This window comes from Scyliorhinus canicula, chromosome 7 (genome assembly GCF_902713615.1).
Source record: "Scyliorhinus canicula chromosome 7, sScyCan1.1, whole genome shotgun sequence".
Classification (NCBI taxonomy): domain Eukaryota; kingdom Metazoa; phylum Chordata; class Chondrichthyes; order Carcharhiniformes; family Scyliorhinidae; genus Scyliorhinus; species Scyliorhinus canicula.
Genome location: NC_052152.1, coordinates 45,526,625 through 45,540,163, shown reverse-complemented (window position 1 = coordinate 45,540,163; position 13,539 = coordinate 45,526,625). Strand labels below are relative to the sequence as shown.

Sequence of the window (13,539 nt, the reverse complement as noted above, 5' to 3'; positions counted from 1 at the left end):
CCAGTATCAAGGCACTAGTCACGCTCAACCAGCTGCGAAGGGATGGACACGTTGTCTGCTTGCCCGACAAGACCCCCAAAACAAGTGCCCTACTCCAAGCTCTACAATGGCAAGCGATCACTGGAGGGCAGAGGAAACATTACAAGGACACTTTGAAAGCCTCCCCAAATAAATGCAGCATTCCCATCGGGATTTGCTTGCCTTAGAATGCACAAACTGAAGAAGCATCCGTGAAGGCGGCAATCACCTCGAGCGTCACAGGGTGGAGCACACGGAGACCAAGCGTAAACAGCAGAAAGTGCACAGAATCCAGAGAGTCCCATCCACCCAATCAAACACCACCTGCCAAACCTGCGGCACAGTCTGCAGATCTAGGATTGGACTGTTCAGCCACTGCAGAACATACCTCACCAGAGTGGAAGTAAGTCATCCTCGGCTCTGAGGGACTGCCCAAGAAGCATCTTTTGACCCCATTTCACACTAATATGCTGAATTTTAGATCAAAACAATGATGAAAATCCCAAGCAACTGAATCGCACCTTCATTTGCTGGACTGAAACTGAATGTTATCTGGTCAGAGCAATGTTGGAACACTGATACCTAAAGGATTAACGATCAAAAATAGCTTAAGAGTGCCCTGGATCATTATCAAGGTGATCAAACATGAGTATTTTTTTCTATTCCACGGTAGGCTTTGCTGCTTCAACTTTGCCAATTATTTTTTCAGCTTTTAAACTCAAAATGAAGATTGCAGATGATAATAAAAAAAAGACAGATTTGACCTTTACACAATACCCAATACCTCAATGAGCTTTACAGCAAATGGAGCACTTTTCAAGCATAGTCACTATTGCAATGCTGGATACACGGCAACCAATTTGCACATAACAAACTTCTTCAAACATTAATCATAATAATAATCTTTATTATTGACACAAGTAGGCTTACATTAACACCGTAATGAAGTTACTGTGAAAATCCTCTCGTCGCCAATGAACACATAAACTGTTATTGTAATTTTGATTAAAGGATAAACATTGGCCAATACACAGAGGTCAACTCCCCTCCGTTAACTCCCCTCTGCTTTGAAACATTGCCACTGAACCTTATACATCCACCCGAGCAGGCAAATTTGGCTTTGGTTTACCATCACATCCCAAACAACTCACGAACAGTGCAGCACTCCTCAGTACCGTATTGAGTATCAACCTTGATTTTTGCATTCAGACACGAGATATTGGAACCTTGGGGAGTAGAGTGCTATCAACTGAGCCATGTCTGAAGCATACTGAAATGTATTCATCAATAGTCAAGGTATGCGATAAATTAATTTGGTAGAAACATCGTGGAATGCGACTGATCTTGCATTCAGTCTCAATTTTTAAGTTATGCAAATAGTCTGTAAACAAAACTGATTACTACAAATATAACTATTTTCAAACGACCCATCAGAAAAATATCGTGGGAGTCTAGAATTTTACTGAAGCACGATTCAAGGTCCATTTAAGAGCCCAACTACAAAATATTTCAATTCCATACAGTCTGATATTTAAATGCCCTCAGAATGAATTACAACATGCTAATCCCCAAAGTGATCGAATTGAGAAATAGCTTTTCCCACCCAACCAATGCCAAAGGGGTAGAAAATGTAACTTTTGTCAACCACTCTGAAATTTCCAATTAAAATTAATTGTATCCCTTACCTTAAATCTCTTGTCCTGCAAAACCTTTTTGATGGCCACCAGCTCCCCTGTATCACATAGCTTTGCCTGGTAAACGACACCAAAAGAACCATTGCCAATCACCTTGGTGTCGGTGTAGCTGACCTCCTGCGGCCGATCTGGACCCTGTCCAGGTGTTGCCACCACTGTTGTCACCTTACCGCCATCTTTGTCTCCTAATCCAAAAGAAAATCAGTTTATCAGGGCCAGTGTTCAAACTACAAAGCACAATGACTTACAGAAGATACATATCAGCAGCCAATTGCTTACTAAAAATAAACCAAGTGATTCTGGGCACGTAACACTCCGCTGTTTTCCATTGCTATATATGTTGGCCACAAAACAATGAATTTTCCATTAACCAATTTTCCCTCATAGGTATTCTATTTAAACACATACAACTTCAGGCATTTGCATTCAGTGTTAGCATTTCAGTTCCTCCCACTTTGTGGTTTGCAATCCTGTATAAAAAAAAAATTTTGCCCTGCACATTGTTAAAGGGATGTCAGAGATGAGTAGAATAATGTCAAAGATTTTGTAAAGAAAACAGTATGGTGTAATTTTATTATTCCATGACATTTGCTTTCATTTTAGAATCTGTTGACTTGCTACTGTACATCTCTTGGCCTCACCAGCGTAATTAACCTGGTTACCTCATTTCACTCTTTTGTGCCATAAAATCTGTATTCTCCAACCTCAAAACCATGATAGAGTCAAAGTGACTCCTCGTCAGCCTCATCGGTATCTAGTATCCAGTTCAAGAACCTAATGTAGCACCCTAATGTAGCACAATCCATCTGCTTTCCATCAGCCGCCATAACGCAATTGCCCAGCTCATGGTTTTTCAAACTCAGATCACAACCCGCGGGTGGGTTGGGCGGTTGTTGGGAGGGTCGCAGAGCAATTGGTCGTAGCAATTAAGAACATAGAACATACAGTGCAGAAGAAGGCCATGTGGCCCATCAAGTCTGCACCAACCCACTCATGCCCTCGCTTTCACCCTGTCCCCCTTAACTCAATAACCCCTCCTAACCTTTTTGGACACCAAGGGCAATTTTAGCATGGCGAATCCACCTAATCTGCGCGTCTTTGGGCTGTGGGAGGAAACCGGAGCACCCGGAGGAAACCCACGCAGACACAGGGAGAACATGCAGACTCCGCACAGACAGTGACCCAGCGGGGAATCAAACCTGGGACCCTGGCGCTGTGAAGCCACACTGCTAGCCACTTGTGCTACCATGCTGTGAATAGTGGATGAAGGACCAACAGCTGCGACCGACTATGAAATGCGAACGCTGGTGTCTTCCTGTCTGAAGCTGCAAGAGAGAGGTCACGCACCCTCTAGGTTCGTGGTTTGGGTGCAAAATCACAGGAGAGATTCCTCCATTTTGTAGCTACCAGCAAGCAAGCAACCGGACTGTGTGAAGGGCTGAAGATGGATCATTTGTAATAAAGAAGAGAGGGCCAGAGATACAAACAGGCCAGGATCTCACAATTGAATCTGCTAGAGTGAGCTTTCTCAGGAGAGTCCACAGCAGGACAAAGCAGAACTGGTGTGAGCTGTATCCAGATCTTCAGGGCCTCTGGTGAACAACTCATTAAGAAACTGAAATCGGGTACAAAGCAGAATAATGGTAATTTCTTAACGTAGCACATTAATAATTTCCCAATGTAACTCAGGAGACAAGCCCGTGTGTGTTATATGCAGGAAGTACTGGCAAATGAAAGTTTAAAACGCTCAAAACTTCAAAGGTATTTCAAGAATAAGCATGACAAGTTTGAGGACAAATCAGTCGTTATTTTTTTTGAAGGATGCAGCGACAACCTGAATCGCCAGCTGAAGCCCTTAGCAGAAATGCAATCTTGAATCACTAAGCAAGTGAGATTGTGAGGACGGCAAGTGAAAATGGTGTCACGAAGGTTGGCCGGCGTGGGTGTGAAGGTCGGCCGGTTGGTAAATATAGGCCCCAGGAAAAGAAGTTTGAAAAACACTGGCCTATCAATTTGCCTGACATTTGCTGAATGGTCTTTAAAGCTTGGATGTCTCTGCCACAAAACGATGAATGAAACTGTTGAGTTTCTGTCGGAGGTTGGGACACCACCACTCTGACTTAGAATTATATTGCCGCTTCTTTTGATGCCGGTATAAAATTCTGAAACACTTCAACAACACTGTGGGTGTGCCTGCACTATGTGGGGTTGCAGCGGTTCAAGGTGGCTGCTCAGCACCATCTTCTTGAGGACAATTAAGAATGAGCAAAAAAATGCTGACCGAGCCAGCAATGCTCATTCCAGTGAATGAATTTTTCTTTTTTTTTTAAACTCATTGTGCTGGACCAGTGCATGGAGAAACTCAGATGGTTTACTCTACACTTCTGGTTGCACAGTCCAAGCCCTTATTTATTTTCTTCATTACTGTTTCTTCACAACTGTAATGGATAGAAAAACCTATCCACCAAACCCTTAATCTCTCATGGTCCGCCTTATAAAATAATATTCCTCAATATATAATGTCACAGCTTTCTTCCATTTTTCAGCCTCATGACTTTGCATTGTACAATACCTCCCACTTGTCTAGCTAGCTGCTGAATCAATCCAGTGTCTTCTATATTTGATCAACGCTTCCTCATTGTTTGTGGTCTCTCCCAATTTAGTACTTTTGCAAACTTGAGTGAATTTTGTTTCTATTTCCACTTCGAATCATTCTAAATTAAGATTGCCTGTGTTCATGGAGGAAACATCAAACAGATTTGCTATTGTCAGGGTAGAATTGTTAGGGCAAATTGAGAATTAAGAAGATAGATGTAACTGAGAATTAATTGCTTCCACATTAGTGAAAATTAAAATCACTGCCCAATTTTCCCTCTCAGCAAGGGTCTTAAAAGAAATGGGATGGTGAGATCGCTGCTGCGTTCGTTTTAATTTTCCAACTCCAAAATTCCCTAGATTCGGGAAAGGTCCCATTAGATTGAAAAATAGTGAAGGCAACTCCTATTTTTTTTTTAAAAGAGACAGAGAAAACAACAGGGAGTTAGCTTAACATCTGTCACGAAGAAAATGTTAAAAGTAGAACAATTGGAAAAATTCAAGGCAATCACGCAGAGTCAACATGGATTTGTGTAAAGGAAATCATATTTGACCACTTTGTTGAAGTTCTTTGAAGTAAAATATGATGTGGATAAAGGGGATTAGTGAATGTACTGTATTTAGATTTCCAGAAGGCATTTGATAAGGTGCCACATTAAAAAGTTACCGAGCAAAACAAAAGCTCATGGGTGTCAGGGGTAACATATCCGCACGGGTAGAAGATTGTCGAGCTAACAGTAAACTGAGTTGGCATAAATGAGTCTTTTCCTGGTTGGCAAGATGTAACAAGTGGCGTGCTGGGGCCTCAACATTTTAACAATTATATAAATGACTTGGATGAAGGGACCAAAGGTATGGTTGTTAGATTCCCTGATGGTACAAAGATATTAAGATGCGAAGAGGACATAAGGAGGCTATAAAGCAATTCAGATAGCTTGTGAATAGACAAAGATCTGACAAATGGAGTATAATGTGGGAAACTAAAATTGTCTACATTGGCAGGAAAAATTTAAAAAAGCATATTATTCACACATTGAGAGATTGCAGAGATGCAGGTAGGTCATGTAATTAGGAAAGCTAATGTTATTGTTTATTACGAGGGGAATTGAATACAACAGGAAAGAGGTTGTATGTTTTAGTTATACAGGACATTGGTGAGAGCACATCTGGTGTACTTTGTACAGTATTGGTGTCCTTAGTCAAGCAAGGAGGCAAATACACTGAAAGCAGTTCAGAGAGGATTTACTAGGCTAATAATATCTGGAATAGATTGGTTTGGTTTATTGTCACGTATACCGAGGTACAGTGAAAAGTATTTTTCTGTTGAGCAGCTCAACAGATCATTAAGTACATGAAAATAAAATAAAAAGAAAATACATAATAGGGCAACACAAGGTACACAATGTAACTACATAAACAAAGAAAGGTTTAACAGGCTAGGCTTGCATTCGCTGGAGTTTAGCAGAGTAAGAGGTGACTTGATTGAAACAAAGAAGATCCTGAAGGTGGCTATTGAGAGGATGTTTCCTCTTGTGGGAGAATCTAGAACTAAATGTCACTATTTAAAAATAAGGGGTCACCCATTAAGACACGAGGAGAAATGTTTTCTCTCAGGACTGCGAGTCTTTGGAATTTCCTTCCTCAAAAGGCAGTGGAAGCAGAGTCTTTGACTATTGTTAAGGCAGAGGTAGATAGGTTCTTGAGAAGCAAGTGAGTGAAAGGTTATCGGGGATAGGTGGGAATACAGAATTAAGGTTACAATCAGGTTAGTCATGATCTTATTGAATGGCAGAGCAGGCTCAAACAGCCAAGTGGCCTGATCATGTCCCAAATTCATAGGTTTGTATGGTAATTGGGCACCTGAGATCTCAACTCTAATCTTCTCCTATCTGCAAGAAATTTGAACTCTTTCTTCAACACAAATCCCAGATCCATGCATTCATATACTTCATAACACCTTGTGTTGTAAGTGAAACTGGCAATAATTCTAACAGGATTACCTGCAAGATCTTGCTTCCTTATCTATTCCCCAGCACTTAAACGTCATCTTGCAAAATCTTTAATTAGGTTCTAGGTCCGTGCAAGATTTTCTACCTGTCTCATATTGTACCCTTGCTCTTGGAAGGCAACATAGCATCAAATTCTCCAAGTCACCAATGAAGTAGGGCAATTTATCTTCCAGCTATAGACTCTCCAACACTTTATATCTACCTTCCAGCAATCCTGTCCTGTGACAATACTGCATCATTCCAGATCATCCTCTCGAGTCACAATCATGTTCGCTTTTAAACTATCAGGAACATATTTGCATTGGTCAACTGGAGGTTCTTGGTGGTCTTCTCCACCTTTAGCTCCAAACTCTCCTCAATTTCCATGAAAGCTGGCCACCGATGTACCTCGCCTTATTTTACGATTAAAAGTCTCAATCTGTGTGATGACCACCATTGTACTTTTAAAATTATTCTCCTTAAATTTTATTTTATTATTCATTTACAGGATGTGGGCATCTCTCTACAGATGCTGCCAGACCGTCTGAGATTTTCCAGTATTTTCTCTTTTGCTCAGGTCTTGCTGCATTTGGGCATGGGCTGTTTTAGTTCGCGAGTCATGTTGAATGGAGCTGAGGTGCAGTCATCACCAAACATCCCCATTTCTGACCTTATGATCAAAGGAAGGTCATGAAGCAGCTGAAGATGGTTGGACCCGAGGAAATCCTGCAGTGATGTCCTGGAGCTGAGATGATCGACTTCCAACAACCACAACCATCTTTCTTTGTGCCAGGTATGACTCCAACCAGCAGAAGGTTTCCCTCCGAATCCTATTGACTCTAATTTTGCTGGAATTCCTTGATGCCATGCCTGGTCAAATGCTGCCTTGATGACGAGGGGCGTAACACGCACCTCACCACTGAAGTTCTGTTCTTTATCCGTGTTTGAACTACGGCTGCAATGAGGTCAGGAGCTGAGTGACACTGGCAGAACCCAAACGTCAAGTGTCAGCGAGCAGGTTATTCCCGAGTACAGGCCTCTTGAAAGCATTGCTGATGATCCTTTCCCATCACTTTACTGATGACTGGGAGTAGACCAATGGGGCGGTAATTGGCTGGATTGCATTTATCCTGTTTCTTGTATACAAGACCATACCTAGGCAATTTTCTTACATTGCCAGGTAGATGCCAGTGTTGTAGCTCTACTGAACAACTTGGCTAGGGGTGGGTTAGTGTAATTAAATATTCCCCAGGTGTGGCAGCGTTAATCTTTTTTTAAGAAACATTTTATTGAGGTATTTTTGGTATAACAACAACAAAATAAACATTGTACATTAAACTATAAAAATAGTGCAAAAGCCATCTCCCTCCTTTACAGGTCCTATCTTTATTAACCCCCTATTCTAAGCTAAACTAAACCGCCCTTCTGCTGACGATTAATTTTCCGTTAAGTTGACGACGAACAGTTGCCACCTCTGGGCGAACCCTAACAGTGACCCTCTCAAGGCGAACTTGATTTTCTCCAAACAGAGAAAGCTAGCCATGTCTGATAGCCAGGACTTCGACTTCGGGAGCTTTGAGTCCCTCCAAGCTAATAGTATCCATCTCCGGGCTACCAGGGAAGCAAAGGCCAGAACGTCTGCCTCTTTCTCCTCCTGGATTCACGGGTCTTCCGGCACCCTGAAAATCGCCACCTCTGGACTCAGCGCCACCCTTGTTTTGAACACTGTGGACATGACATCTGCAAACCCCAGCCAAAATCCCTTCAGCTTCGGACATGCCCAGAACATGTGGACATGGTTCGCTGGTCCGCCCCCACATTTTGCACATCTGTCTTCCACCATAAAGAATCTGCTCATCCGGGCCACTGTCATGCGAGCCCGGTGAACGACCTTGAATTGTACCAGGCTGAGCCTGGCACATGTTGCGGACGCCTTGACTCTACTCAACCCATCTGCCCATAGACCACCCTCTATCTCTCCCCCCAGCTCCACCTCCCACTTGCGCTTCAGCTCCTCGGTCTGTGTCTCCTCTGACCCCACAAGTTCCTTGTAAATGTCAGAGTCTCTCCCTTCTCCTACCCACCCTCTGGAAAATACCCTGTCCCGAATCCCCCTTAGCGGTAGGATCGGTAAGAATTGGCACCTGTTTACGTAGGAAATCCTGCACCTGCAGATACCCAAATTTGTTTCCCCTCGCCAACCCAAACTTCTCCTCCAGCGCCCTCATACTCGGAAAGCTTCCCTCTATAAACATATCCCCCATCCTCTCAATCCCTGCTCTCCGCCATATCCGGAACCCCCATCCATACTTCCTGGGCAAACCGGTGATTATTACAGATTGGGGACCAGACCGATGCTCCCTCTGCTCCCACGTCTCCTCCATTGCCCCCAGACTCTCAGGGCCGCCACCACTACGGGGTTGGTGGAGTACCCTACCGGCGGGAATGGCAGAGGCGCAGTCACCAATGCCCCCAGACTGGTGCCCTTGCATGAAGCCACCTCCTTGCGCTCCTGTGCCGACCCCCACCCACTTCCTGATCATGGCTATATTCACCACCCAGTAATAGTTACTAGTAATAGTTAATAGTAATAGACCCCCACAGGGTCTTGCCCGCCAAACAAAGCCAGAGATCACTTTGTTGACCCATTTAAAAAAGGACTGCGGAATAAAGATGAGGAGACATTGAAACACGAACTGGAATCTCGGGAGGACCGTCATCTTCACCCTCTGCACCCTCCCAGCTAATGACAATGGGAGCGCGTCCCATCTCCGAAAATCATCCTTCATTTGGTCTACTAGACGGGCCAGATTTAATTTATGTAGCCAGTCCCATTCATAGAACATAGAACAGTACAGCACAGAACAGGCCCTTCGGCCCTCGATGTTGTGCCGAGCAATGATCACCCTACTTAAACCCACGTAACCCGTAACCCAACAATCCCCCTATTAACCTTACACTACGGGCAATTTAGCATGGCCAATCCACCTAACCCGCACATCTTTGGACTGCGCACCACTCGAATGCCTAGGTACCTAAAGCTTCCCCCCTACTAATCTAAACGGCAGCTCCCCCAATCACCTCTCCTGTCCCTGCGCCTGGACCGCAAACATCTCACTTTTCCCCATATTTAGCTTATACCCCAAAAACCAGCCAAATTCCCCTATAATCCTCATGATTTCTTCCATTCCCTCTATTGGGTCTGATACATACAGGAGCAGGTCGTCTGCATAGATCACGATCATGATCTATCATGATCACGTTTAACAACCTTCTTACATTGGCCAACTGCCTACCCTTAGCAAACCCCGTTTGGTCCTCCCTAATAACGTCTGGAACACAATCCTCAATCTGGAGGACAAAATTTTGGCCAGCAGTTTGGCGTCCACATTCAACAGGGATATCGGCCTGGAGGACCCACACAGATCCGGGCTCTTGTCCCGCTTCAGAATGAGCAAAATCGTGGCCTGTGACATAGTCGGGGGCAGCACCCCTCTTTCCCTTGCCTCATTGAACATCCTCATCAAATTCAGCCCCGATATCCCAGAGAACTTTTTATAAAACTCCACTGGGTACTCGTCCGGCCCCGGGGCTTTCCCCGACTGCATCGCCTTCAGACCCTAAACTATCTCTTCCAAATCGATCGGGGCTCCCAGTCCTTCTACCAGCTCCCTGTCCACCTTTGGGAAATTCAGCCCCCCAAGAAGTGCCTCATCCCTCCAGCCCCGTAGGGGGTTCCGACCTACACAGCCTACTGTAGAAATCCCTAAACACCTTATTCACCCTTGCTGAATCTCCAACCAGGTTCCCATCTCTGTCATTTACTTTCCCTATCTCCCTGGCTGCCTCCCTCTTTCTAAGCTGCTGTGCAAGCATTCTGCTGGCCTTCTCTCCATACTCGTCGATCGCCCCCCTCGCCTTTCTCAGCTACTCTACCGCCCTCCCTGCGGTCAGCAAGCTAAACTCCGCCTGTAACCTCTGCCGTTCCCTGAAAAGCCCTGCCCCTGGAGTCTTCGCATACCTCCTATCCATCTTTCGTATCTCCTTTACCAGTCAGTCCGTCTCAGCCCTGTCCACTTTCCCACTATGAGCCCGTAACGAGATCAGTTCCGCTCACGACGGCCTTCAGTGCTTCTCAGACCACCGCTGCTGAAATTTCCCCCGTGTCATTGACCTGCAGGTAGTTCTGAATACATTTCCTCAGCCGCTCGCACACCCCTTCGTCAGCCAAAAGTCCCACATCTAACCTCCAGTGCGGGCGCTGGTTACTGTCTTTACTAACCTGCAGGTCAACCCAGTGTGGAGCATGGTCTGAGATTATGATCGCCGAGTACCGCGTGTCCACCACCCCTGCCAGTAAGGCCCTGCTCAAAATTTTAAAAAATCAATCGGGGAGTACATTTTATGCACGTGTGAGTAGAAGGAGAACTCCTTCACCTTCGGCTGCCCAAATCTCCATGGATCCCCCCCCCCCCCCCCCATCTGCTCCATGAACTATTTTAGTTCCTTTGCCATTGCTGGAACCCTGCCCGTTTTTGAGCTTGACTGGTCCAAGCCAGGGTCAATAACTGTGTTGAAGTCCCCTCCCATGACCAACCTGTGCGAGTCCAGGTCCGGTATCTTCCCCAGCATCCTCTTTATTAACTCCACATCATCCCAATTTGTCGCATACACATTTACTAATATCACCTGCACCCCCTCCAGCTTCCCACTGACCATGATGTACCGACCTCCCACATCCGAGACTATTTTATCCACCTCAAACACCACTCACTTATTGATCAGGATCGCAACCCCTCTAGTCTCGGAGTCTAGTCCCTAGTGAAAGACCTGACTGACCCAGCCTTTCCTCAATCTAATCTGGTCAATCACTCCAAGGTGCGTCTCCTGCAACATTACCACGTCCGCCTTCAGTCCCCTAAGATGCGCAAACACACGTGCCCTCTTGACCGACCCATTTAACTCTCGAACATTCCAGGTGATCAGCCTAGCTGGGGGCTCATTGCTCCCCCCCCCTTCGCCGATCAGCCATCCCCTTTTTTGGGCCTGCCTCCAGTCAATGCTCCGCGCCTCCACCGGCCCGCCCCCAGGCAGCCTCCGCCCCCAACCTCCTGTGTCTATCCCAGAGCCCAAATCCCTCCCTCATCAGCAGAACATTTCCGCCCCCCCCCCCAGTAACAACACTGTAACCCAACCCCTTTAATAAACCAAACATATGCACACCCCCCACTACGCTTCCGTGAGCTAGTCCGCCCAGCTAGTTGGTGGCCCCCATCCCTGGCGCCGGATAGTCTCTCACCTATTGTACCCTCCCCAACTCATACAAACATACTCCAACATCAAACAATCCCCACACAATTGCTCGACAGAAAAACACCAAAATCTAAACAACAACCATTCCCCAACAGTCCAAATGAAAAACTTTAATTCAGTGCCACTGGTCCCAAATCAATACAAAAGGCATTACAAACAGTTTCCATAAAACGAAAAGCGGGAAACTTTTTTTAAAAAAGAACAGAAAAACAAAAAAAAACTCATGAGCGCTGCAGCAAAGTTCAAAAGTTCTCAGTCCACCACAAGTCCTTTCCTTTTCACGAAGTCCAGCGCGTCCGCAGGCGATTCAAAAAAAAAGTGCTCTTTCTCGGCCGTGACCCAGAGACGGGCCGGATACAACAGTCCGAACTTTCACCTTTTTCTTAAAAAGGATCGACCTAATCTGGCTGAAGCCTGCTCTTCTCCTGGCCACCTCCACACTCGGGTGTTGGTGGACCCACAGGATACTGTTGTCCCACTTACATCTCCGTGTCTGCTTGGCCCACTGTTGAATGCGCTATTCAATACTTATCCAAGTACCTGTGGAATCTCACCACCATTGCCATGGGGGGGGGGGGGGGGGGGTCTCCCGTTCGCGGCTTCCTCGCCCGTGCTCTGAGCCCTGTCCACCTCCAAGGGTCAGGAGATTGCCCCATCCCCCAGCAGCTTCTCAAACATGTTTACGATGTCTGCCCCAGCGTCCATTCCTTCGGACCCCTCCGGGAGCCCAATGATTCTCAAGTTCTGCCGGCAGGACCTATTCTCTAGGTCCTCCACCTTCTCCAGGAGCTTCTTCTGCTGGTCTCTCAGCATCCCGACCTCCACCTCCACCACAGTTTGATGTTCCTCCTGTTCAGCCAGCGCCTTCACTACCTTCTGGATCACCCGATCTTGTGCGCCCAATCCAAGCTCCAGCCGCTCAATTGACTCCTCCGCCATGCTGTCTCCCGCTGCAGATTCAGCCCAAGCCTTCTCTGTCTTTCTGTTTCTGCCTTTACGAGCACTTCTAGTCCTTCTCTCCATGCACCGATGTGGGAATTCAATACACAATTGCCTCTGTCATCAGTTTTACAATTAAAGTCCGGTAGAAAATCGGGGAAAAGGTCCAAAAGTCCGACCTGAGCGGGAGCCACCAAATGTGTGACTTACTCCTCCATAGCCGCCACTGAAAGTCTGGCAGGCAGCGTTAATCTTAAATTTCACAATTGCCTGATATTTAATTTGTGTACCTTGTCATGTGTCGGTTCTTTCACAATGGGACCAAAGTACTTTTTAATCTGACCTAGTCAGAGAGTTCAACTGCTTTCTCTACCAAACTGCCACTCAATTTCTGTTCCACACATAAATTTGTATGGATATGCTTTTAATGTAAAATACCCCATATAGAAGGATCATAAGACAACATTTGACATTGAGCCACATCGAGATACTAGGACAGGTGACGAAAAAGCATGGCCAAATAGATTCAATTTTCAGGGGCGAATAGATGTGACGCAGAGAGGTTTAATAAAGGTATTCCAAAGCTTGGAGCCGAGGCAGCAGAGGCCATTTGTCATCAAACAAAGGAAATCAGGATAACCCAATCTCAGTACAATTTCTGAAGTTAATGTCTCGAGTGCAGTGCTATCTGTATCTCTCGCTGTTTGTGGATTGTTGCTATGCAAATTAGCTGCTGAATTTCCCCATTTGTGTTACAGATTAATAAACTTCAAAACCACTTATTGACTATGAAGCATTTGTAACATTCTGAAGTCACAAAAGTTGCTATTACAAGCTCATTTAATACTGGAATTTAGCAAATTGTTTCCCTTGAAACCTCTCACAACACCAGTCACAGTTATTCAATCACCAATCAGCATCTAGCTGTTTTTGCTTGAATGAGAACCAAATGATGGTTACTTCGTAACATATGTAAAAAGCGTTGTGATGTT

General features: G+C 45.4%; 1 protein-coding gene across 2 annotated transcripts in view; it reads right to left on the bottom strand.

Annotated features, from left to right (window-relative positions):
* gsk3ba (glycogen synthase kinase 3 beta, genome duplicate a) overlaps positions 1-13,539 on the bottom strand; it is a 175,538-nt gene that overhangs the window by 109,104 nt on the left and 52,895 nt on the right. For both annotated transcript variants that reach the window (XM_038801907.1, XM_038801908.1), the window contains exon 2: positions 1,704-1,897. In XM_038801907.1, the coding sequence (XP_038657835.1) occupies positions 1,704-1,897 (194 nt within the window). The remainder of the gene's footprint in view (positions 1-1,703; positions 1,898-13,539) is intronic.